Source organism: Callospermophilus lateralis, chromosome 5 (genome assembly GCF_048772815.1).
Source record: "Callospermophilus lateralis isolate mCalLat2 chromosome 5, mCalLat2.hap1, whole genome shotgun sequence".
Lineage (NCBI taxonomy): Eukaryota > Metazoa > Chordata > Mammalia > Rodentia > Sciuridae > Callospermophilus > Callospermophilus lateralis.
Window position 1 is genome coordinate 153602536 of NC_135309.1, and position 26866 is coordinate 153629401.

General features: G+C 41.3%; 1 protein-coding gene across 2 annotated transcripts in view; it reads right to left on the reverse strand.

The window, feature by feature from the left end:
- Positions 1 to 26866, reverse strand: part of Trio (trio Rho guanine nucleotide exchange factor) — a 338720-nt gene that overhangs the window by 111925 nt on the left and 199929 nt on the right. For both annotated transcript variants that reach the window (XM_076857460.1, XM_076857462.1), the window contains exons 12-21: positions 26080 to 26249; positions 24901 to 25075; positions 20807 to 21002; positions 19896 to 20062; positions 17572 to 17691; positions 15740 to 15931; positions 15346 to 15495; positions 13195 to 13309; positions 8084 to 8199; positions 4150 to 4272 (exon numbers count right to left, since the gene is read on the reverse strand). In XM_076857460.1, the coding sequence (XP_076713575.1) occupies positions 4150 to 4272; positions 8084 to 8199; positions 13195 to 13309; positions 15346 to 15495; positions 15740 to 15931; positions 17572 to 17691; positions 19896 to 20062; positions 20807 to 21002; positions 24901 to 25075; positions 26080 to 26249 (1524 nt within the window). The remainder of the gene's footprint in view (positions 1 to 4149; positions 4273 to 8083; positions 8200 to 13194; positions 13310 to 15345; positions 15496 to 15739; positions 15932 to 17571; positions 17692 to 19895; positions 20063 to 20806; positions 21003 to 24900; positions 25076 to 26079; positions 26250 to 26866) is intronic.

Sequence of the window (26866 nt, forward strand, 5' to 3'; positions counted from 1 at the left end):
CTTCCCCAGCCATCAGCCCCAATCATCAGTAACTCCAGAGATGTTTTATATAAATGTACATGTGCACATATGTGTACATGTACTTTTTTCCCTCACATTTTTTACTTAAATGCTTACCCACAATTAACACTGCTCTGCACCTAGTATTTTTCACTTAACAACTCTGGTGAGCACCCTGGCTTGTGTTAAGAGCTATGTCATATTTCACTGTACAGATGTTCCCTAAGTTAATCCCTCTTCACTGATGGAGCTGCAAGTTGTTTACAACCTCTTCCTACCACTTCAATAATATAAGAAATAACCCTCTTCCTGTGATGTGACATGTCTGACACAAGCAGCTGAAACACATTACTATGGCACTGGTGGACAGACAGCAAGTGTGTGTGAGCCACTGAGAGACATTATCGCACAGTGCACAGAGGACACCCCAATTCACACCTTGTCCACACAGTGTGTGATCCAGCTCACTGACCTTTGCCAACCCATTGGGTGAAAACAGAACTCAATGTAGCTTTGATTTACATTTTTCTTATTTGATGCAAAATTGATAATCTCATATGTCTAAAAGCTATTTATAATTCCTTTCCTGTGATTACCTTTAATATCTTTTGCCCATTTTGTCTTTTTTTAATTGATTTGTAAAAGTTCTTTTTTTCATATGTTTATCTCACTCAGAGTTTATTACCAAAGATTTATGAAGAACTTAAACTATCCCCATTTTACAGGTGAGGAAACTGAGGTTCAGCAGTTAAAGCAATCTGCCCAGCAGGCAGTCTGTCTCAATCCTGAACCTCTACCACTTCAGTCTCCCAGACACACTCCCCACCAAGCAGAGACTCAGGAAAAGGTTCAGTTATTTCACCAGGTCTCACTGGCAACCAGAGCCCAGAGCCTTCCAGCACTGGGAGTGCTTTACTATTGGGATCAGCCCTCTGTGATGAAAGTGCTTTTGCTCGGATCTTCCCTGTTTGCTCTTTGTCCTTAGACTTTGCTTACATTTGTGGATTGCCCTTTGGAAATTTTTAAATACATTTGTATAGATGAATTTATCAATCTTTTCTTATACGAGTTTTAGGTCACGTAGACAAATTTCCCCTATATGAGGATTTTTTTTTTTCTTTAAAAATTCTGTTATTTCTTCTAGTACTTTTATGCTTTCATTGCTGATACTTCTAACTTCTGGTATTTATCTTGGTATCAAGGTGAGAGATGAATTCAACTTAATTTCTTTCTGGAGGGCTACCCTACACCACTAAAAAATATTCCCATGTCGTCAAAGTAAAATATTACAAGGGTTTTCATCCTTCCTCTATTTGTCAAATCTAGAGATTTTTACAAAGGTAGATTTTTACTTACAAAGTATATAAATATTACAACCAAACAACTTCTTAAGTCCTCATACACAGACAGCTTTGTTCATCACATTCTTTGGTGGTCAGAAGCCTAGAAAGGGTGCACAGTCAACTGTTGCAGACACTTTGTAACCAGGCAAAGCATTTGGCATTGGGACACTGCTGATCAGGACCAAGGGACGTTGTGTAGGAAGAAGACAGCAGAGCTCTGAATGACTTCGAAAGACAGGGGGTTTCAAAGCTCACTGTGCACACAGATGGCACCATGAACTGTGCAACATGCTCCTCTCTGGGCCTAGAGTTGTCATCACTGTTTGCAGGGAGGACAGAGATCAGCTCTCAAGTAACCCATAGGATCTGGAAGCAGGTGGTGCATATATACTGGGAGAGATTACCACATTAAGAGTCAAGAAGGAATCTAGCCAAGTCTTAGTAGGACAGTGATGAGAAAATTTCGTTTGGTCTTATAGCTTTATGCCATTAGCATCAAAAATGTTTTAGTAGTAATTACTGTCACAACTGGCCTGGGAGACTATCCTGCCAAAGTTAAGAGCTCTCTGCAGACCAAAAGGAAATGTGGCTTCCTAGAAGACACCAAGACCATAAGCAAGAAGAGAGAAGATGCATTTCAAAGAAAAACCAAATGACACCTCCCAGCACCAAAGCAAGGGCATGAGATTCAGAGAAAGGCAGCAAGGAACCAATGGAAAAGCTGCTATGGAAAGACAAGCAGGAGTGTTTTTCCAAAATCTCCCAGTTCCTCCCGGCTTAACTAATTCAATATGCCCAACAAAAGAAACAGTTCTATGTATGTGAGAAACAGAAAAGTCAGATGTCACCTACAGTTTTAGACCTTCCTTATAAGATACAAGAATAAAAATATGCCTAATACTGCCTAAACTTCAATAACCACACCCTGAACTCAAGGAAAAGGGACATTTTAATAAAGAAAAAATTCCTTTACACAGGCTCCACTGGAGAAACACCATTGCCAGAACACAGGACATCAGAATGCATGCTCCATTGTGTTCCATGTGTGTGGCCTCCAGAGTCCTCAGTGAGCAGGCTACCTCACTGTAATGGCCTCCAGAGTGCAGTAGAAGCGCAAAGAGCAAATCCCAAATCTACCTCTGTGTGCTCCATCAGGCATTTTATTAATAATTTTATAATCAAAGCAGAGTCAAAGAAGCAAATATAGATCTTATAGTACACAGAGAAACTATGATTTTTATATCTAAATACTAACAAAACCAAGCAGCGTATAGCCCATGTGTGGTGTATCAAGAGGAAGGAAAAGCCACACTCCTCACCTGCAGACACTGTGGGTCAGCTCTCCTGAGCTCTACGTTCTGTGCACCTCTAGGAGCAGCCTCCCAGGCTTCTGCGAGTCCCACCTGCCACAATGCCCACAGCGCCCCCACCCAGTGCCAGGTCTTCTCACCACGCAGGGAGGGTGGTCTCTCTGCAGCCCTACTAGACTGTGATCTTCCAGGACAGGAATCAGGGATTCCCAGAGCCCAGTACCTCTCAGAATCTGAAGGGAAATAAACTTACAGTTTGGGGAACCAGGAGCAGAGCACAGCAAAGAATAGCAGGAGGAGCCAGAAATGGTTACAGAAAGCATAAAAATGCATAAATAAACATAATACAAAGTAGCAGTTGTCACTCTACATGATTTACAAATTCCTCTTGGGTAAATTTCCAAAGTCTGGTTAGGGTCACCCAAAATAGTGGTTCATGCTACTCATAGAAATACTTCTTTTTAATCAAAATATATTGTTTGGCTTGATTATTTATATTCCATTCTCAAATCTGAAATTATTGTCAGCTTGTTCCAATAACTCAAAGTCTATCATCAAAATTAAAGGCAGTTCTGAAAATATTTCAAAGAATATACACTTAATAACTATGAAAAACAAAAAGAGAAATGCTACAGGTTGAGGTGGCAACCCTAAAGAGTCTCAAAACTATTCTGAGGCAGGGCTGGGGTGGTAGCTCAGTGGTAGAACACTTGCCTGGTACATGGGAGGCACTGGGTTTGAGCCTCAGCACCACATTAAAAAATAAATTAAATAAAGGTATTATGTCCATCTGCAACTAAAACAACAACAACAAAACAAACAGACAAATAAAAGAGGGAATTAGCTTGTGCAGACATTTGCGTTGGAGAAACAACTGATCAGTGGGTGGGTTCTTAGGTATTTTCTTAAAGATATAATTTCACTGAACCCTTTAATTCTATTTTGATTTAAAGCGACAAGGCCTCCAGTCTTATAAACCTGAAAATAACTTGCAAAAGAGACACTGATATAAACTCTGCCAACCACAAAACACAGACAACTTCTGGACAGAGGGTAAGTGATACTACTGTAACTCTTTCCACCAACTGAAGACAGGGAAAAATATCCACAGAGTACATAAAAGTTAAACTGGTACCATCAAAGAGTATTTCATGAAAATAGCCAGCACCTGGAAAATAACTGGCAAAGAATTCAAGAGAGAAAAAGGAAGGCATAACAGAAAGAATGAAGACAAAAAGGAGGAGAGAGGCAATCCCAGAATTGGAGGCAATCCCAGAAATGAGTGGGGCAAAAGGACATGGATGAATAAAGAGGGTGATGAGGGGACCTCTGAGAGAGGAGCACGACAAGGAGCACAGGCATCTCCTGACTGTGTGTGACGACCCTGCTGGTACCTCTGCTCCCCCATTTCACAAGGCATTTGTTCTTGTTTACTCTGGAAAGACTCAGGCAGACTTCCAGGACCCTGCACAAAAGTCCACTCCCACTGAATTTACCTTCGCAGTTATCTGAAACTCCTCGTGTTCTTTCAGAAGCTCCTGGGTGTGTTGTATGCTGGACCCTGTTGAGGTATGTGTGGAAAGGTAGAACTCCCCGTTGTCATGAATCCATTCTAAAGCCTAGAGAGGGAAGAAATAGAAGAATGTTCATGAGCTAAATGTCCATTAGGAAAGTGCAAATTTCTGAGCACCTCAAATACACAAACCAATGCTGGCACACATCAAGCCTTCCTTGCAGAGACTCATTTCTGAAATGAGTGTCCTAATTCCAAAGTTAAAAAAAAAAAAGAAAAAAGGGCATTGGAGAAAGTGTAATTCACTTATGTAGCAAGACAGTAAAATATTCCAGAGTTTCTTATAACTATGACCCTAAAGCCATACAAATAGTACAATATAATAAATCAGAGCTAAGACTCTTTTTCAAGAATATAGAGAAGGTGTAGGTAAAGCGTGGTCTGAAAGCCTCACAGTGCCAAATGTCCAGATGTTTATACACCTATATCTGTAGAATCCTACAGGGAGCTTTGATTACAAGAAGGAAAGGAAAGCAGGTGCATATTTCCTGCTGTCCATATACACCTTTTGGCTTTTCTTCCTATTCCTATGTTTGCTGTACCCACTTCATTTGCTTTTTGCAGTTCTCCTGCAGAGGGTCCCTCTACATTGTGCATAAACATGGTGACCAGGGAGATACTGGTGGGATTAACCTTTCTGGCCGTAGGACAGACACAATGACACCAGGCACAAGGGGCCAGTGAGGTTCAGAATGCAGTGGAATGAGAATTCTGTCATATACTCTCTTGTGGTTTTTTTCCTTCTATTTTCTTGTATCCAAAATGAAATCAGTAACTTAAATGTACACATCAAAAAGCCAATATTAAGGAAAAGAAGCATTTTAAAAAAGTAGAAAAGTGGGCTGGGGATGTGGCTCAAGCAGAATGCGCAGGGCACTGGGTTCGATCCTCAGCACCACATTTAAAAAAAAATAAATAAAGATGTTGTGTCCACCGAAAACTAAAAAATATTAAAAAATTCTCTCTCTCTTAAAAAAAAAAAGTAGAAAAGTTTCCACCTGCCCTTGGCAATCTCTGTATCACTCTCTGTAATCTGCTTGTCTTGGAACAGAAACGCTGCTGTTTCTACCAGATACAACACTGCATTTGTGGCACTTTCACAGCACAAAATGAAAAGGAAACCTGGACCTATACAGCCCTTCAGTTTCCTGACTGGGAGCTGACTTTTGTCATGTTTAAGTATGGCTGTCCCATCTCTGAAACAAGGTTAACACTGATATGAACGAGGGCCACTTTCATCAGTTTCTCCTTTTATATAACAAACTTTCCCCTAGTACACACTGTAGAGCCAGAAGCCATGAGGCCCCAGGAACACGAGCAGCCTGAACTCTATCCTGTTGCTTGGGAAGGAAGGAACAGATGGAAAGAAATTCACAAAAGATGGCTGCAATGACAAAGAGTAAGATGACCTTGTCAGAGGGGATCAGAGGAGGTGGAACCTCAGTTGGGACCTGGGAGCTGAGGACAGCAAAGGGATCAGCAAGCATGTCACAGCTGTGAGCAGGGCCAACTTGGCCTGCTGTAAGACAAGATGGCAGGACAGGCTGGAAAGGAAACTGGAGTAGGTGGGGTACTGAAGGTCATAAGTAGATGGGGTTTCCTTCTGAAAGTAAATGTGTCTACTTTGTGAACAAGGTTTAGAGTGGAGAGCCAGAAGACATGATTGGGGTTCCACTAGGGTGAAGGGGTGAAGAGGGAAAGGCAGAACAGAGACATCTGGAAGACTGGCAACCCCTGAACCCAAATGAGAGAAGGTGGGAAGACAAGGGAAAGATAGGAATCAAGAGTAATTGTCATTCCCGGCAAGATGAGCAGGGACACAAGAAACACAAGTGCAGTCTTGTTTCTGGTGAGACCAAATGGACACACTCCACAGAGGTACCTGGAATGCAAACATCTGGAGAGCAGAAATGGAGACCACAGCTGGGAGATACCCCAGATAAAAAGGTGAGAAGAGAGGAAAGAGAGGCAGTCACAGGGCAAACTGAGCCCCGAGAAAGCCTGCCTTCAGAGGTGGAGATAAGAGAGGAGGATCAGGAATGGGGTCCCAGGAAACCTGAGGGAAGGCACGCCAGAGGCAGCACCAGGGAAGCCCCAGGTTACTGCACCACATTCTTCCTAGGCCGCGCACTTCCCTTAGTGTGCTACCCTGAAAACTGCAAATAAGTGAGGGTCCTCAAGGCATGGTCTGCTATGACCAGTTGACATTTGCCTGAGTGCTGGGATTCAAGTGCAGAGTAGAACTCTAGGAGAGCCACAATGCTGCTGGGTCATCACCTGTTAACACTAGGAACTTATCTTTCTCTGCCAAGAGAATTATCTACAATTTTTCTTTTCTATAGCTAAATGATAACTTGTTTTGCAACAAAGAGAGAAAAAAGATATGTAAGAAAAAAATAAGAAAGCTTCTTTAGTTAGAAACCAAAGCAGGCCTCCCATAATTCTGAAATATGATCAAATGACCTTTAAATAAAATGAAGAAAATGAAATATGACATAAAACATCACAGCTTGCCTCCTCACTGTTGGGATATGACTCCAACACCTGGTGATATCAGCTGAGATGAGAGAAAGCCATCAGGGTGCCAGATCCATGACCCATGGACCCCAACATATCAATCTGAGGGAACTGGGCAGTTCTGGGTACAGGTCATCCCTGTGAGGCCAACACACAGAACAGGATGAAATCAATTCCCTAAGTGGAAAATCCATGCCAAGGAAAAATTAATTTCCCTTGGGCTATGAAGACTTCCTGGAATTCTTGCTTGTGGCAGGCACATGTTTCAGGGGCATCCCAGGTCTGAGTCACAGTTGAGAATTGGGTTGTCAATGACCAGCAGCATCAGGGCCTCTGTGACTCCAAACTCATTTACATGGAGGACATGAGATGCCACACAGTGAGCACTCAGCCTGGGCCTGTTCACATGCAAGTATTGGAGGAACATGCCTTCTGTCCCGTGGCTACCTCCCAAAGCAATTCTGAATAAACAGTACAAGGATTCTTATGCTACATGAAGGCCAAAGAGAAATGACTGGAATGTTAACATATAAGATAGGGGCAAAGAGATTTTATCCTAAAACAAGCTTCCATGACTGATGATCTCAGCAGAAGCACTTTAATCCCACAGTGACTGTGAAAGGGGGGTACTCTGAATGTTAGCCTTGATGTTTCTTCCTTAACCAAAAGCATGAATCTCTTTTGACTATACGGAATTGTTAAAAATTATGTCCTATTTCCTATTTAGTTTCAGCTTGACTTGTCAAAAACATAAAACCTCGTCTTAAAAATGTAAATACAGCAATATAAAAAGAATCCTACCCATTGCATTTACGTAAGTACAGAATCAAGATTCCATGATGCTTTTTTTTTGAAGGGGTACTAAGGATTGAACTCAGGGATGCTCTTCCACTGAGCTACACACCCAGCTCCCCATCCCCATCCTTTTAAAATTTTGAGACAGGTTCTAAGTTGTCCACACCAGTCTTGAACTTGCAATTCTCCTGCCTCAGCCTCCCGAGCCTCTAGGGTTATAGACATACACAACTATACCCAGCTTCAAAAATGCTTTTTAAATAATAAACATGATGATTTTTTTTGCGCTTGGCTATTATAAATGTGAGGTACAGCACTAAAGGAAAGCTGAACAGCTAGCCCACTTGTTGAGGGTCAAAAATACTGAGTGACTCACTTTTACCAGGCTATGGGGTTTGATTTTATAACAAATTTAATTAAAAGGCAAGACTGTCTGGGGCATTAAAAAGTGATTCTCAGGATGCCTGCAATGACAAAAATCTGCCTGAGGATGGAAGCATGGAGGCGGGCAGGCGGCAGTGGTGGAGGGCCAGGTGTACACTGACCTGCTTGGCACTTCGCTCAAAGACCACGTACTGCTGGCACTGGTCCAGCCGTCTCTTCCTCATGGTCCAATAATGCAGTACCCTGTTCTCCCGTTGGAAGAGTTCATTCAAGATATCTAAGAGAAAAAAGAAAAAAGATGCACGTTGGTGCTTGAGTTCTATTAAGACCCCTATCTAATCCTCTTCTTCTTCTTCTTTTTTTTTTTTAAGACTACCATGCAATGCCACAGCAAATCAGAGTGTCAAGGAACCAGTTTTATTGTCCAAGGTTCTCAATAAACACACCAACCAGACTCTCTATTCACTCTTTCACTGTGATTTATTGCCTTATAAAAGAGAGCCGTTAGAAACTTAAAAAAATCAGTTCACAATACTCCAGCTAACTGGATTAGCAGGATATTCAATTTTTATCCTCCACTGGGACAATTCTCTGATAGCTGGAAAAGTATCAGCATTAGGCATTTTGTTCAGAACTACTAGAGCCTTCTGCAGAAAGGCATTTAGTACATGGTACAGGTCGTATATCAAAATGGTGGAACACTAGAAGAAAACAAAAGTGCTTTTGTTTGTTTGCCATTATTATTATTATTATTATTTTTAATGTTTATTTTTTAGTTTTTGACGGACACTACATCTTTGTTTGTATGTGGTGCTGAGGATCGAACACGGCCCCAGCAAACTTTCAGACTGCCAGCTGATGATGGGCTCACAGCGGCCCCAGCAACATCTAGCTGATTGGCTCCTCTGTGGTGATGCTCATTGAGCTGTTTCCCCACCTTTTCAGACTACCAGCTGATGATTGGCTCACAGCGGCCCCAGCAACATCTAGCTGATTGGCTCCTCTGCAGTGATGCTCACTGGGCTGTTTCCCTGCCCTTTCAGGCCATGGAGCTGCTCACTGGGGGACTTTTTTGGCCCCACCCACGCGACCCAGCCAATCAGCCTCAAGAGCAGGAGGATTGTGGGAGGTGGGGAGGCTTGTGGTTGTGGGAGAGGCTTGGGGGAAGCTGGTGGTGGCAGTTGGGCTCTGAGGGTTTTTCCTAAGGAGCTGTTTTGTTTGGTGTGTGTGGTTCTAAAAATAAAGTTAGTTTCTTTTGACAAGTGGCTCCTGAATTGTGCCCAGGCAGACTGCGGCATTTTGGTGGCCCGTACGGGGAGCGACTGAGGGTAAGTGATAAGGTAAACTGCTCGCCCCTGAGGGCAGGGCAAGAGGATGGGTAGCCATTTTAAGATTCCTCTTTTGTTTTGCTTCACTTTTGTTTTAAGTTGCCTGTCCCTAGAGATGAGTGAGACAGAAGAAAAACGGCTCACATCTGAGGAAAAACTATTTGCGTCTGAGATAGGGAGAAAGGCTATAATGATTTTTTGTTGTTCCATTTTTATTTCATTCTATCTCGGTTTTGTTTGGTGTTATCTTGTTGGGTTGTATTATAGTAGAAATATGGGATCAGAAATTAGTAAAAAACAAACCGAAAGTGTGTTAAGTAATTTGTTAGAGGAAGGAGGCATCCCAGTAAAATCAAGAGCAGTCAAGGCATACGTTGATACAATACAAAAATGTAGCCCATGGCTTTTTAAGGAGGAGTTGTTAAATATATCACAATGGAACCATCATGGTGAAGATTTAAAAAGAATAGAAAAGAAAAGCCCAGGGACTCTGCCAGTTGGCACATTGCCATTGTGGATGTTCATATCTGGTTTGCTTAGTCCAAAGCTTTCAGTTCAGACAATGGTAGAGGAAGGAGAAGACATATTGATTCAAGTAAAAGAGAAGGTCTCTTGAGCTAGTCAGACAGAGGAAAAGATTCAAGTAAAAGAGAAGGTCTCTCGAGCTAGTCAGACAGAGGAAAAGATTCAAGCAAAAGAGAAGGTCTCTCGAACTAGTCAGACAGAGGAAGAAAGTTTAGAGCAGAAAAAGCCGTCAGGGGAAAAGTTACAACAGGAGACTGCTACTAACACCTTTCTATCACCAGAGGGTGTAAGGGTCCAACCAACAGCGCCACCTCTACAGGAGACTGCTACTAACACCTTTTTATCACCAGAGGATGTAAATGTCCAACTAACAAGGCCACCTCCATATGCTGGGAGGCCCCCAACCCCCGCAGTTGATAGTTGGGATCCTGAGACAGGATCTCAAATATTAACATGCCCTGTATTTGAGGTAGGAGGGCAGCGAATTTACCATGCTTTAAATTTCAAAACAGTGAAGCAGCTAAAAGAGGCTGTAACAACCTATGGTCCTCAAGCACCCTTCACTGTAAGCTTGGTCGAATCCATTAACAACTTGAACATGACGCCAGCAGATTGGGCTAATATGTGTAAAGCTGTGCTAAACGGAGGTCAATACCTGTTATGGAAGGTTGCCAATGAGGAATTTTGCAAGGAGATGGCTAGGCGAAATGCAGCAGCTGTTTATCCTCAGAGAAATCTAGATATGTTGTTAGGAAAGGGACCTTATGAGGATCAGCAGCAACAAATTGCATATGATCCTGGCGTATACGCACAAATTGCTGTAGAGGCGATTATTGCATGGAAGACTTTACAAGGACATGGAGGTTTACAAGGTCAATTATCTAAGATAATACAAGGAGCTAATGAATCTTATGCTGAATTTGTAGATAGGCTTATTCAAACAGCTACCAGAGTTTTTGGGAATACAGAACAAGCAATGCCATTAATAAAACAACTGGCTTATGACCAAGCGAATCGTTGGTGCAGAGATATCATTAGACCATGGAAACATGAAGATTTAAACACACATATTAAATTATGTAGAGACATTAATGAACAAAAGCAAACTGTGGCAGCTGCAGTAAAACAGGCTTTTGATGCCAGAGACATTAATGAACAAGGGCAAATTGTGGCAACTGCAGTAAAACAGGCTTTAGATGCCAGGCCAAGAACATGCTACAATTGTGAACAAACAGGACATTTTAAAAGGAATTGCCCCATAGGAGGAGGGTTTAACAAAACTAAGTATCAAAGGAGTAGAATACCGGGTATTTGCCCACGATGCTGTAGAGGGAGACATTGGGCTAATGAATGCCGTTCTCAAACCACCATAGAGGGTACTCCATTATCAAAAAATGAACAAGGACCAAGTGTTTATCCCCGATATCGTGGAGAAAGGCATTGGGCTCCATTGCCAAAAAAGTCCCCCAATGAGCAGCTCCGTGGCCTGAAAGGGCAGGGAAACAGCCCAATGAGCATCACCGCAGAGGAGCCAATCAGCTAGATGTTGCTGGGGTCGCTGTGAGCCAATCATCAGCTGGCAGTCTGAAAGGGTGGGGAAACAGCTCAATGAGCATCTCCAATGAGCATCACCACAGAGGAGCCAATCAGCTAGATGTTGCTGGGGCCGCTGTGAGCCAATCATCAGCTGGCAGTCTGAAAGTTTGCTGGGGCCCCTTCGGCTGTGGCTCTCAAAATGGCTGCACACACGCCAGGCGAGTGCGCTACCGCTTGAGCCATATCCCCAGCCCCATTATTATTATTTTTAAACATAAACTCTTAGAAGGAGGAGAGACATGAAGTAGGGAACTAGGGAAGCAGAGAAACATGAATCTATAAATGCAAAAAATTCTTGATGCATAAAAACTAAAAATGTCATAATCAAATATTAATCACCATTAAAATATTACAAAATAATAGTTTTCCCAGGAAAAACTACTGGGAATATATAAAACACAGACCTAATTTATTTAATCAATTCAATAGGAAAGAAAGATGAAGAACCCATTAAAAAATGAGCAAAGCATATAAATATTGGGTTCACAATTCTTCAGGGAGCTCTGGATGAAATCTAGGGCCTTGCACATGCTAAGTACATATCTACTACTGAGTTACACTGAGCTACACCCCTAGCCCTGAAGTTTACAATTTTAAATTAAATATGCAAATACCTATTCAACTTCACTCAAAGAAAAAAGATCATTTTTCACTGTTTTCCTGGCAAATCCTGAGATTATCCAGTGTTGGAAAGGACAGAAAAAGCAGGTACTCATTATTCTATATTACTAAGGGGAAAAAAACTGAGTATGACCCTCACAGAGGACAATGTGGCAACAGGCAATGACACTGAAAATGTGTATACCTTCTCACCAGGAATTATCTTTCAGGTACATGGTGCTTATGTGAATAATTGCAATTATCTGCACCAAGGTATACAAACACCAAGGAGCTGATGGGACACTGAAGCAGGGCAACAAAGTGTGAACAGGGGGCAAGTTACATCAGTTACATCAATGTTGCACCCAACATCCAAAAACAGAGAGTAGATCTCTAAATTCTGATATGGAAAGGTGAATAAGTTGGAATATTAATGGGAATATCAGGTTATAGAGAAAAACAGTTTCATTTTTGCAAAAAAAAAAAATAGTGAGACGGGTGAGTGAATATACATAAGTTTGTATTTCTCCATAAACAAACCTATGCACAGACATAATATACAAAACGGTTCTGACAGTGATTACCACTGGCAAAGAAATCATGTCATTTATATATACCTTTGTACGCTTTTAAAATCTTTTGCTTTATTCTAGAAAATACTTTTAAGAAAAAAAATGCCCAAGACAGAAATTATAAATAAAATAAATAGTACCTAGAATACAGTTTCATTATATTGGACATCCTTAAAAAGAGTAAGTTTCTTCAAATAAGAATAAGTTCTTCTTGCTGTGTTGCTTTGGGCCTCGCTAAGCTGCTAATGCTGGCTTTGAACTTGCAATCCTCCTGCCTCACCTTCCCGATCCGCTGTGATTACAGGTGTGTGCCACCTGCACCTGGCATATATCAATCTTCACACTTCAGCTCACATTTTCCCAGATCTTTTCCAATGTGATTAAAATTAAATGTACAAAAGGTTTTGTAGATTTTTTTCTACTCAAATGGTATTAAATTACATAAATATTTCACAATTTGCTTTGATTAATTATGTCTTAGGAATATAAAATTGGTAACATTTTATAGAAATATAGTCAACAGTAATAAATATGCTCAATGATGCATTTGCTGATTATATTCGTCAACTTATTCAATAAACTCTCAGCCTGCAGATTTCCTTAATGATTAGTGAAAGTCCTGGATGGAGAGGTTGCTTCCTGTGCACTCACTTTTCACTTGCTGCTCTGGAGCCTTGATGTGTGTCACCATTCCTGGCATGTTCACACTGTTCCTGTGTAGGTATTTCAGGAAGACGTCTGCATTCCTCCTAGCAAGTGTGCAAGCCTAGTAATGAAGAGCAACGTGTGTTAATTTGACTTACATAAATGTGTACTTGAGAACACAGGGATGATAATATCATATGGCTCGGCTCTAATGTATGTCTAACTTTTCATTTGACCAACTTGTCACTTAAAAATGAGTAGGTTCAATCCTATTTCAATTTTTAAAAAATCTCTTTCACAGCTCTTTTTCTGAAAACCTAAGATGCTATATTAAGAGCTGCCCAATGGAGAAGTGCACAGGTTGGGGGCTGAGCACAGCCACTGGACTACAGCAGGAGAGGAAGTGAAGCCACTCTCTGCTGAGCCTTGATTTTACAGCATCATAAACTTGATTGCACACTTAGAAGAAACTCTAAATTACAGGGCCCAGTTGAAGTGTACCTGGGTTTCTGTAAATCCCTCTGGAGGAGCATTCAGGCACTCTTTTACAACTCCTCAATCCAATTGTAGATGAAAGCATCCACAAACATATGTAAATAGAAGAGTATGGCCAGATTAAGCACTTGGTTTTAATTTGTCAGTTATTTGAACCATTCAGTTTTGGGATTGTTTGTTATGTGCTGTTATTGTACAAATAAATAAATGATATTATACATTTGGGTAGTAGGACAGATCATGTAAGTAATTTCATTAATGTATAATAGATCTTTGGTATCCATGAGAGTCTAGCTCAGGGACACCAAAATTCACAAATGCTTAAGTCCTTTATAACAACTGACTTAAAATTATTTTCCTTTTGTAATTTTACTTGAATATCTTTCTTAATATTTTAGCTAAGTAGTCATTTTTCTTTTCTGTCAAATGGATTCTGGAGCAAGGAAGGCAAATAGACTATAATTCAAAATATATTCACAGTGATTGACATGTTGTAAAATTTAAATAGCAGTGACAAGCTGGGGGCAGGGTCTTTAAGGTCTTATTTGACACAGTTACAATTAACAACTGGAGAAACTATAGTTTTCCCATTCTGCCTGGCTTAAAAGAAAAGTACTGGTAGAAGCCCAAAATGAATTGCCAAATATAATTTTCAAAGAGTCAAAATTTGTTTTTCCAGACTAAATAATATCTGTCAGGTAATCCCCTTCAGTTATAAAACAAAAATTATCAAATGCAATAGGAGATGGCCTTTGAGGGTCAGAATGCTGAAGCAATGAGAAAAACCTAATTTAATGAGGTGACATGGAAAAGTAAACACCCCACCTATTTCTAACAGGTCCAACTGGTGGTAGCAAACAGAATCTCAGAATTTGTTTTTTAAGTATCTTAAGAATGCAACACAGAAGAAGCATTAGTTCTAAATATTTCAAAACATTTGACCAGTTCTAAAAATTTAACTGTTTCAAGGTACATCTGTGATTTTTGTGTGATCAAATATGACACACATAAAAATGTGACATTTGTGAAAGTCCTCGTCTAAAGCTTCTCAGAGAGAGAACATCTAGTCTGTCTGGATGCGACCACTCCTCTTGCAGGGAGAGTTCCCCGAGTGGCTGGCCCTCTAAGCGTCACGGGTTCATGCTGTTCCACCTGTGCTTTCATGTGTCCAATGAGGCTCAACCTGTAGTCCTAGAGAAGCTAAGTGTCCAACAGAAGATTGCTGTAAGTATTACAATTCACCCAATCAATCAATCAATCAACTGACCAACCAATCACTTTCTCTCTGTCTCCAGACTCATTTGGGGAAAGTTTCAACTGGTATCACTGCACCTCAGAAAAGCCTCATGGAACTTTGATACAGAGCTCCAGAATTATTTAGTATTGTGACTTCCAACCAATCCTCCAATCCTTGGCCAAACAGGTTTCTAGTTATTTCCCCATGAAAACCAGTAAGACATATAATATCACTGATGTGTTACTCCATTCACTATCTGCACAAGCAAGAGCTGTGAGGGTGTGGGGATTTCCTTCAGAAAATGCAGACTGTGCCTGCAGAAGTATCTACAGTATCACTCCGTCAGTCAGGACGTTCTCTCTTGTTTTCAGTGGGTCCTCTGGATCCATGTACACTTTTGGCAACTAGCAAAGCCAGCTCCATACCTTTAGGAAAGCCTCCTTTTGTTCAAGGTGCTTGCTGATCATCGGGGTGACATGGTCTGTCTCAGAATTGGGGCCCAGCTTGTCAGCTCCACCACACCAGTCTTCCTCTCTCTTGTATTCCTGCTCTAGGCTCTCTAGGACACTGCAGACCTGTGAGGGAAGAAGATTCCTGGCTCAAAGAAACCTATCTTCTCAGCTACTTTTCAACCCATTGTTCTTTGATACCCAAGGTGCAAGAAAAATTTCAATTATACAATATGCCTTTTCTCTGCTTAACTTAGAACTGAGTGGTTCAATACTAACAGACATGTTAATGATGACTGATCTATCTCATAAAGTTAACCCAAAATAAAATGTCAGCTGGAAGCCCAGGGAATGAACCTTCTCTCCTGACCTGCTCTGAAGTTTTGTAGAAGGCAACAGAGGCATTGACAAGCTTGAGGCGATCTTCCATTTTGAGCATGAGCTGCTGCCAGTGTGAGGCCACCTTCTCAGCACAGTCCCGGATCATGTCCATGTCATAGTGATTGGCCTGCAGCATGGCCTCAGCCTTCTGCTGCACCTGCAGTGCACTCTGGTGTGTTTTCTTGAGAAAAGGAAGACAAAGAAAGGCTTGTTTAGCACAAGTATCACATACTGACTAGAAGGAACTGGGATGCTCTTCATGATGGTACATAATCTGCTCCAGGTAATACTCACTAGGACTCTTCTCAAAGCATGGAGCACAGTTAAGTAAAAAGGTTTATGCTTAGCTACAACTGCATTTTTATTTAATTCATCTAATGAAGGATGAAGTACACGGGTCTCAACTGTGGGGTTTCTCAGAGAAATACCAGGGAAGACCCTGATAGCCAATATTCTAAAAAAGCTGTTGAAATGTTTCAAGTTTATTATTCCTATTGGTTCTTCTTATAATACTGCTGGAGGCAATGAACACGTGGAGGAAATGTGGCCAGGATGAATGCTTTTCATTCTCATTTTCAGCTTAAGCTTTGGACTCCAGTGAAAAAGTTGGAAAGGACAAGCAGTTTTAAAAAGAAAACAAAAAATTAAAGAAAAGCTAAGGGCAAAACAACTATATTCTTTGGAGGTCTATTCCATGTAATAAATCTAATAACCACATAGTAAATCCAGTGACAGTCTTGTTCTATGTTCTCACCAGGTCTGTAAGGGCTGAGGTCAGGGTCGCTATGTGGGAGAATTAGAATGCTGGGTGGGGAGAGCTGTCAGGGCAGCATAGGGTTCTCTATGGATGCAGATAAAAGAGAAAAGAAAGTAAAATGTTGCATTTCACCCAAAATAGTGGAAACGATTCCATAAAAATTTGTATATGATAATCTCATCCTTTACCCAGTAACTTAACACTTGTAAAATAATTACCAGAAATCACTTCACACAGTAGTTTTACAGTTTTCAAAAGCTGCTTGAAGTTGGAGACACAGGAAGAAGTGTTATGTCCACTGGCACTGTGTGGTTCAAAATAAATTAATCTATGGGAGTGATTAGTGGTGACTTTGGTGGCTTTCTTCTCTGGCTGGCAATATGTATATTACAGCAGGAAACAAGTTTTCTAGCATCAAATTCTTTTTTCCCTTGACTTTGAGACCACCAATCACAACTATTACCTATGAGTCCCCACAATATAGTCCTAAGGACAATCAGTGCACTTGCTGAGAGTGAAGGGGAGTGCACCCAGACTGGCCGAGGCTTTTGCTACAGTCTAGCACAAACTGACCCTTTTGTCCTTTGCTGAGATGAATAATGCTGCTTTTAAGCAGAAGCTTGAGGAGTTTTATTGTTAGTATTATTTACTGATAAGTGAGTTCATCATTTATACCAGATCTTGGTGAAACCCAAAGCTCTCTGCTTTGCTGGTCACATTGCAAGATTGTACCAGTAAGACCAGCAAGGCATTAAAAAACTCAGCCAAGACTAATTTGGGTTCCCTGGTTCCAAGGCATTCCTGATCAGAGAAAGTGCATCCTGCAAAGGACACAGAAGCTGCTTGGTGTGTGGACCCTCACTGAAAGGTCACCTGGCTGGGATTTGTAACCTCACTTCTCTGCAGCTATTGTTCCATCTGAGGTAATCAACAGTAGATTTATAAGCATTCTCATTTCTTTACCATTTGAGCCCTGGGCGGTTCCATAGTCAGTACCATGTTAGGAGTTAGAGGCTGGTCCCATGTTGAGAAAGACTCACCACACAGACAGGGCACCTCCTCACCTCGATAGCATGCTGGAACTGCTCATGCTCTCTCTGCAGCTGCTCTGCCTCCTGCAGTGAGCTGGCTGTGATCAGCCCGGCATTTAACATAGACTCTCCATTGCGTATCCACCCCAGCACCTGAAATATGATACAGGGTTACTACAAGTGGTCGACTTTCCAGTGCATCCTGCAGACCACAGGGAGCAGATCCAAGTCTAAAAGGTGGTCAAGAGGTTCTTGGCAGGGATGAAGTTCTGGTTGTTTTTAATAACCTACTGGCATAGCCCAACAGCCTTCATTAGCACTTTATCCTAAGAGCTACAACTTTATTATTTTTAATACAGAATGGTGGAGAGACAGTGTGTTGCATGAGAACAACATCAGAATAGTTTGAGGAGCTGGTGCAGTGGTGCAAGTGATTTGGGAGGTGAGGGCAGGAAGATACTAAGTTTAAGGCTAGCCTCAGCAGCTTAGTGAGACCCTGTCTCAAAACAAAAATTAAAAGGGATGGGGATGTGGCTCAGTGGTAAAGCATCCCTGGGTTCATTACCCAGCATCCCACCAAAATAAAAAAAAAAATAAAAAAAACAGTTTGAGGACCACATATTAGAAATTTTACTGACACAAAGAATCCCGATAATCAAAAGAAGTATTTTCATTCCCTTTCAGGTTCTTTCATTCCTAATGAACACACAAAATTGGCAAACTGCTTGATAAGGGGAAATGATTTATTTCACTATGCTATTTTCCAACTTAATGTTAGTGCTAATAAGTGGCACAACAACCGAAGTGTGATCTAGGTTGTACTACCAGGCTCAGGCTCAAACTGTGAACTTCTCAAGTTCACATACAAACAAGATAGAAAGCTAGTTCTGACAGCAGAAGCCACAGAAACTGTGGAAAATCATTCTGGATAGTTATTTGGGGCAGAGACTCCTCGTTACCTACACAATAACAATTCTGCTCTTATTTACACAAACAAAACAAAATCCCCACAGATTTTGGGAGAACATTAAAAATAAACAAATGAACAAAACCACTTCTCACCTCCTGTCACAGATTACTTACAGCTATGACAAAACCAAATCAATGAGACCAAAAGAGCAGCATCTGGGAGAATTCGTAAAAATACTTTCTAGTGCAGGTGCCACCTCCTGTTATACTTCCCCATTCCTGGTGCTTGGGGTGTTGAGGTGATGGCCATTTGGCATCCATAAGGGAAAGGCCACCTATCATCAAAATCTCAGCCTAATATATCCTATGGTCACTGAATGAACATTAGAAATCTACTCTCTGCTGGGAAAAAATATGGTGAGGGGAGGGGAGAAATGCTTTGTGATTTGTTTTGTTTTCTACAGTGCTAGGGATGAAACCAAGGGCTTATTCAGGCTTGGCAAGCACTCTAACACTGAACTACATACCCAACCCCAGGAAAATACCTTTTTAAAGGCACTCTTAATTTCTCTTACAAACAAAGGTAATTGCTAAGGCATATACTAGTTTGTTTCTTAAATAAGTGTGTGTGTGTGTGTGTGTGTGTGTGTGTGTGTGTGTGTGTGTGTGTTTGGTAAAAACAAACACTTAATAAGCAGGTCACAATACTTTGCTTCAAATACCCACACTAATAGTGGCACACAGGAGACCAATGAGCACTTTGGAGTAGTTGCAAGGAGATAGAACATGTGCCCCAGTGTGAGTGCCACCTGTTTCTTCCCCACATTCTGCTCATGGACAGAGGCATCAGGTGTCCTCCTCCAATCAAACCAGAACACCACAGCCTCATTTCCCCCTCACTAAGCTTTTTATCAGCAGACTCCCTTTGTCCATGGGATAAAATGCAAAATCCATGAATGGGGACACCCACTGGCATTTGGTTTGAAGTAATTCCATGTGTCCTGTTTTCATTTTGTGCCATGCCACCCAGGATGTGGAATTATAGCATCCTGATAATCCAAGAAATGTCCTATCCCTACACAGACTGTGATCCTGTCCAGACTGATAACAGTATTTGCCATTCCCCCAAAATATAGTTATTTAGCTTAGGAAGTAATGTGCTCAGAGTTCCAAGCAAGAGAGAACCAATAACAAAACAATCATGTGGATGTTACCCTCAAGTGCTATAGCTGCTGGGCAGAAAAGCCATTTCTACTACAGAATAGAGAGCTGTGTGGGCTAATGGCTCCAGTTTCACAATTAGATATTATATTGGTGTATTATCTTATATGTTAAGGCAGTGTGTTCTAATGAGGAGCACATTAACAGGCCAGAATTCCCAGGTTGTCTGTCCGTGTTGTCAAGGGTCCCAGGCAGCCTCATCTTGGCACAACTCATCCTTTGCTCACCTGTTTCACTTCTGCCTGTAGATGGCGTAGCTGCACGCACTGCTCCAGGTGCTTCCGGTGCTGTTCTGCAGCTAAATCCAACTCCTGCTGCTTTTCATGAAGAAACTCCAACAGGTCCTGGACTCGAGTTGCCATATCTACATCTCTATCACAAAGCAGCTCCACGCCTGTGGACATTGAAGGGAGAGCCTAGAACTCAACTAGCATTTCAACTTTCTGTTCCCGTTAGATGGCACAATCTGCTCTGTAATGACCTGCCTGCTGGAGCCAGACCGCTGTGCTGGTGGGCAGGCTGAAGAAGGGTCCAACCCAGTAGAGGGAGTCTCCCAGCATGCTGGTTATCTGAGAACATAGAGGTGATCAAACTAAACCTATTTCCTACATCGTACACAGTGGCCATGCAGCATCCTTTGCGAATGTGTGAACTTCGATTTCTGTAGTTGTCCTCAATATACACAGTTTTAAGAATTTACTTTTAGTTTGTGCAAAACAAATAATATTGTATACAGGATTGTTGCCAAGTAAGTTCCTAATATAAGAGTTACATTTTTGAGCTTATAGTGACATCTGCTGGCAAAATATAAACTAAGAAAAAAATAAAAATGTGAAAATACTTTCTTATGGTTTGCATTTTATTCACAGATAAACACATCATTTTGTAACACTAAAGTACACGCTTCTTGAAATAACACATGAGAATACTATTCAGGTTAAATTTCCTAATCATATGGTTGAATGTGACTATAATATGTGAAATAAAAAAACAAAGCATTTCCTTTTAAAGATCAGACTATTGATAATAGCCATATAACAGGGATACAGAATTTGCAGACACCGCATTGAAATAAATTAAATTTCCATGGTGATAAAAAGAAACCACAATTGGTATAGGATGGAATAAGTCTTCTTACCAGAGGCCTGGACTTCATTGACATACTGCAGAAGATCCTGCCCTTGGTGAATGACATCAAAAGTCAAGTTATTCATGGTCAAGGCCTTGTCTGCATGGTGCTGGAGGCGCTGTTCTGCAATTGTGAGATCTTCTGTGTCAAAGTCATTCATTTGTTGAGAAAGCTCATCATTCCAAGACTCAAGGTCTGAGATGATCTAAAAGAGAAAAGCATTTATTTAAGACTGAGACTTAAAAATATAAATATGTGCTATCACATCTCACTATATCAAAAGTAAAATCTGTTAAATAGATAAGTTCTGTGATAGATGATGCCTCAATGAAGCTGTTTTTTTTTTTTTTAAGAAAATTAAAAATAAACAAATGATCGTAAAGTCAACTGAAGGGGCTCCCACACTGGCCAATGGTGGAACAATTAGTTGTTCAAAAAGAAAATTACCACAGTTGAATTTAAAAAAATATATTAAATACACAAAATTTCATTAATTCCTAGTATAGTTTAAAGAAAAAGAGCTAAAAAGCATCCCCCTAAATAATAATAATAAATGAAACATTGTTGAGGGGGTCATTTAAAAATGGAAGGATCAGGACCCACTGCCTGAATTGCAGACCAGTCCAGCATCCCTGAAGAAACAAGACAAACATGACGTGCTTTCTCATGGGAGAGCTGTGATGTGACACCTCTGCAGTGTACTTGCACAAAACATAACCTGAGTTTAACCAGGCCTTTGTATCTGATGTCCAAGTTTAGAGGAAATACCAGGGAAAGGAAACAATTTAACTTAAAAGAAGTCAAGCAAGGAAAAAAAAAGGAATGTGGGACCTTGGTTCCTTTTACAATTGACCCATGGCAATCAAAAAGTCATGGAATGAAAAAAAATAATAAAAAATTTACAAAATCCAGGAGGAGCACAGGAGAGTTGACTGTAGATTAAGAAACTAAGCATCAAATGTAGGAAATTATCCCTATGCCCGCTCCCTAACTGAGGCCCCTATGTAAATCTGAATATGTGCTGGGTATTGGAAGATGGCAAGACCTTTAGTACATTGTGGGAGGGTGTAAGAATATAACCTAATTTTTAGAGATCCTTAGGAAAGTCTTGAGAGTAAACTGATAAGCAGGCAGACTTTCTCTCAAATACTTTAGAAAAAAGAAAAGAGGGACATTTAAAGCAAGGGTGGTAAAATCTTGAATTTAGAGGACAGGCATTTAGTGTTTCACTATACTATCTTCTCTACTTTTGTACAGGTTTGAAAACCTTCATAATATAATTTTTTTGATTTTTTTTAAAATTAAGACTAAAAATTATAAAATCCTCCAAAGAGGAAGAACATGTTGTGAAGGAGTATTACATGGGACATTTCAGTGGAGTAACAATTCCCATGGAATTAGGAAATTGTTAACAAATTGTTAACAATTTCTAATTTATTTATCCACATGAGTATTAGCCAAATTAGTTTGAAACTTTGAGAAAGCAAAAGTTTACATAAAAATCTATGTAGGAGAGAACAGAGGCAATAAAAAGGGTTCTCAAAACTCTTACAGCACAACTCTTCCTAGTTTATTCTTTTATTACTGAAACATACACACAATACATTTACATTGTATTATTACATTATACTCTTCTACAAAATTCATAATTCAAATAATGCCACATTAGATATAAACTATGAAAAAAGTGAGAAAAAATATTCTTAAAAAGAAAAAACAAATCACTATAACTTCAATCTTTATGTCTACTCTAGGTGGGATTTTTCTTTCTTAATGTTTGTTTTCTGACCCTGGAAGGGGAAGAAGAGACTTAGGTATGATGGGTGAGCCAGCCTCACAATAATGTCTCAGGGAGACCACATCAGGCTCCAAAAGCACTCAAGCAATGGATAATAAACAAAGATCAATGTGCTAAGCTAGCAGGATCTAAAAATCCTCACTGAGCACAAAGAAATTGCAAGGATGTTCATGATCAAAGGGTCATCAGTAAAAGGTCCTGTCCCAGTGATGAGCATTATAGCTTGTTATCCACACAGCAAAGAAAAGAAACTGTGGCAACAACAAAACTCCAGAAAGAGGAAGTCAGGTTCTGAACACCGATTCTTAGGAAAAATAACTACAAAATAATTTTTAAAATGCTTCTCGGAATCTGTAGTTAGTCTACGTTTCTCTCCCTAAATTTACCCATAATTTTTACCATCTTTATAACTAAACTGTCACAGTATGCTGTGTTTCTGATTTTGTTGTTCTTTTTAGATCAACAAAGCAGATCTTATTTGGAACATCTGCAGACTTAGAAACCAATATTCTAAAGAGGATTCCACAAATTTATTGAAAGCCTTAGTCCATTGTGAGATGCAGATGCTATCCTAGCCAAAGGACAGAAGCTAGGAAAGATTTTTTTAAATTAACCAAGTAAGAGAAGATTTTCTACCACAAAAGTAACTCTGTGCTTCTGAGAGCAATTAGAAGAGAAGGATCTTTCCAGAAGATAGAAGAAGCACCAGCCATATCTTACTGATCACAGCTTCAAATTTCAGAATTATTAAAGAACATGGGGATTCTTAGGCCACAATCTCTGAAAAGCTTTTAAACCATTTCTGACAATGGCCTGAGACTTAACTGCAGGTTAATTTCCTCAGCTCAGGAATGCACTCACCCAGGGTGTTTTATCACTGGCTTTATCTAGGGAAAATGTCATTTTGTGGCTTCAGTGTGGGGAAAATATAGGTTTATATTTCCTAATTTGGTTTAGTGAAAGTGGAAATATAATAAAAAAGCCCTTTTTTCCTTCTTTCAGGAAGCATTAATGCAAATGAAATCAAAATCTTTTTTTCAAACATCAAAATGTCTTAGAAGAAAAAAAAATAATACTTTTGATTGATTTGTGTTTGTTAACTGAAAATATTCAATAAGTAGGTAAGTTTCAAAGGAGCTAGAGAGGAAATGAAGCTTGCTCCATCCCTGCACACAGTGCTGCCACCTCTACCCAGGGCAGGCCAGGCTGTGTGTGTGCCTGTTGGGAGATGCCAGAGTGCCGCTTCTCTGCATGGTTTCCTGTCCACCTAGAGGTTGAGACTGGTAAGCTCTTGAGCACGCTGAGCCAACACAGTGGTTAGGGTTTAACTCCTTATTTTTAGCTGACAACAGCAACAAGAGGAGCTGAGAAGGTGCTTCTTTAATCAAAGTGCAGGACACTTGGACAAGCAGTCCACATAGGCACCTGTGAGACCACCCCCCACCACATACAGAACTGCCACGTGGGCAACCCACAGATGGGCCAGAAGCAGTCCACAGCTGGAAATTAGCCTGAGCTGAAGGCACAGGGTATTCTGGTTCCTCCACGTGCTTCTCAGGCAGTTCAGTCTCATCCACTTAAAACACTTACTTCTGCTTGACTGGGTCAAGCTCAAAAGAAAAGATCTGTCTCACCAAGAATTCAGAACCACCCCCCCTTTTCGTTGAAGAAAGATAAAAGGAGCCTGTATCTATTTCTCTTGATCACATATAAGGTACAAAGTCCATTTTCAGGTATGAATTATAGAGAATCTGAGAGCACCTCTATGAAGAAATACAAACTGAGTTTCCTACCATCTAAAATGCACAGGCTTAGGACTATTCCCACTCCAGGAGGAGAAGATTGTTGGTGGGGATGGGGCGGGGGGGAAAGAAAGGAAGAGAAGAGTCAGAGGAGAAGAAAGCGGGGCAGAAAAGGAAGACAGAGGGTATCAACCCTAAGCTGTCAAATCAGCGGCCACATACCCGGACAATGAGGTCTCACTATTTTTAAGAGTGCTACCTTCTATTCCCCTCCCAACACTAGCTTGCTCTGCTCCTGCCAACTGAGCTGTGTCCCTGGCTCTTCCTTATCTGCTCCCAATACACTCTCCAACCCCAGAATCCAGAACTAAGCCCCTAGCCTCCCAGGATCAAATGAGGAAGTTGTCAATGTCTCCAGGAACTTCCTTCCAGCTCTGCCCTTCTGGAATGGAAGCTGGGGGAGTAGGACAGGACACAGGGCAGGAACCAGGACAGGGAAGAGGAGGGAAACCAGGGCTCTGGGCTCTCACAGGACAGGAAGGCAGGGGGTGGAGGACACTCACATCGATGGCATCCCTCTCAAATATGCGCAGCTGCAGGAAGAGCTCAAGCTTGATCTTGCGCTCCTGGAAGAGTTCCTCCATCTGTGACTGGGCCTCGTCCAGCTGCTGCAGCACCGTTTCGATGTGGTTGATGGAGCTGTTATGGGGGGTCTTGTTACTGGAGATGGCAGAGTCCCTGTGAGGGGATGGGAGGGAATGGGATTTTAACAACACAAACAGGAATTGAATGAGAAAGTCTCACATTGTTAGACACCAGATCCGGCAACTCGAATATTCAGGGGAAAGAAAGCTGGCAGGAAGCTGGACTTTGTCTCAGAAAATGGAAGACACTGCCTCTTCTGCAAACATTAGGCTCCTTCCTCTGAGGACATGCTGCAGAACTTCTCTGGCATGTTCTCCAAGTCACTTTCATTAGAAGTCTCATAATCACAGAAAATTACTTTGGTAGTTTTATTTTTAGCCACTTCTCTCCTTAAGAAGAGAGAACAATGAAACCTGTTTAGTACAGTGACAGAGTCACATCACTTGTGAGAGTTAACCTTTAACGCAATCAGACTGTTAGTGAGTAACTTTTGACTGACTCTCAGCAAAGAGGACATCATGGATGGTTATCCATCAACAATTTCATCCATCCTCCTCCAGGTGATACATGGGGGGTATTAAACTTAGGTAAGTAGTCCTTACAACCCAATAAAAAGAATTTGCAAATTTGCTTTTCAAGGAAACATAACCAATGCTACACTGCCTCTTGCCAAGGGGAGGACTGAAGGCTGAGTGTCCCACCACGTCCAGATCTGCCTGCCTGCTGTGTGAAAGATGGATATCAGCCAATGTGGAGGCAGGTCCCTGGGGGTTCAGATTATCTATTTAGAAAGAAACATCAGTAATTTCTAGTTAGATATTAAGAGAAAATACTAATAAAAGATAAATTCTGAGGATTACTAGTCAAGGTTGCAATGAGAAAAATTATGGAATTAAAAAACTTTACAGGGAAGAAAGGAAAGGGAGAGAAAAATGAAGAGAGAAGAGAGCTGGTGCTCCCCTTTGAATTTATAGATGGCATCTGTTCTCTACTCAGCTGGGGAGAATTACAGAATTAGAGCTAATTATTCAAAAAAATACAAGAGGAGGGAAATCCTTGGCAGGACTGTGTCTGACAGGCAAGGGGTGTGGGCCCACCTCAGCTGCTGAATGAGGTCCTCCCCTTCCTTGATCACGTTGACCGTCACCTGCAGCGTGGTCTGCTGCTGCTGGCCGAAGCGCTTGATGAGCTCCTGCACGGCTTCCACCGACTCAGCATACACGTCGTCCAGCAGCTCCTTCTGCAACTCCTCTAGCCAGGTCCACAGCTGGGGGCACAAGGGACACGGTGAGCAGCAGCGCGCAGACACCAGGCCACACGCAGACACGCGAGGGGAACTGTGACAGGCTGCTCCCAGAGAGACAGGGAGGAAAGGAAGGAAGGGAGGCAGCAAGGCAGCAAGGGAGGGAGGGAGGGAGATGCATCCCAAAAGGTCCAACTCCAGCGGAACACACACACAGAAAAAGCAGTACGCCACCACTGAGGGGAGAAAAATAAACAGGCAGTGAGGCGGAAGGCACTGTCACAAAAGAGCAAAAGGAAAGGGAAGGGAAGCCACTCATTCCCATTCTTCCAAGGCTCCAGCTGGACCATGCTGGAGATCCAAAAAGATTCCCTCTGACAACAGTAACGTCTGCTGGTCACAGAGGCATTCTTTGACAGCATTCTAATAGCAGACAGGCAGTTTTATTTTTAGCAAAGGCATTATACACTGTTATTAATTATTAAACTATGCTCTACCGAGACATGACTGACAAAGGGAAACTTCATGAATTTAAAGTGCCCCATGTAGAGAATTTTGACATGTCTATACACCTCTTAAAGTTGCTTCATGTTCCTCAGGGGGAAGCAATGTGGTAACATGAACTCACCACCAGGTCTGGT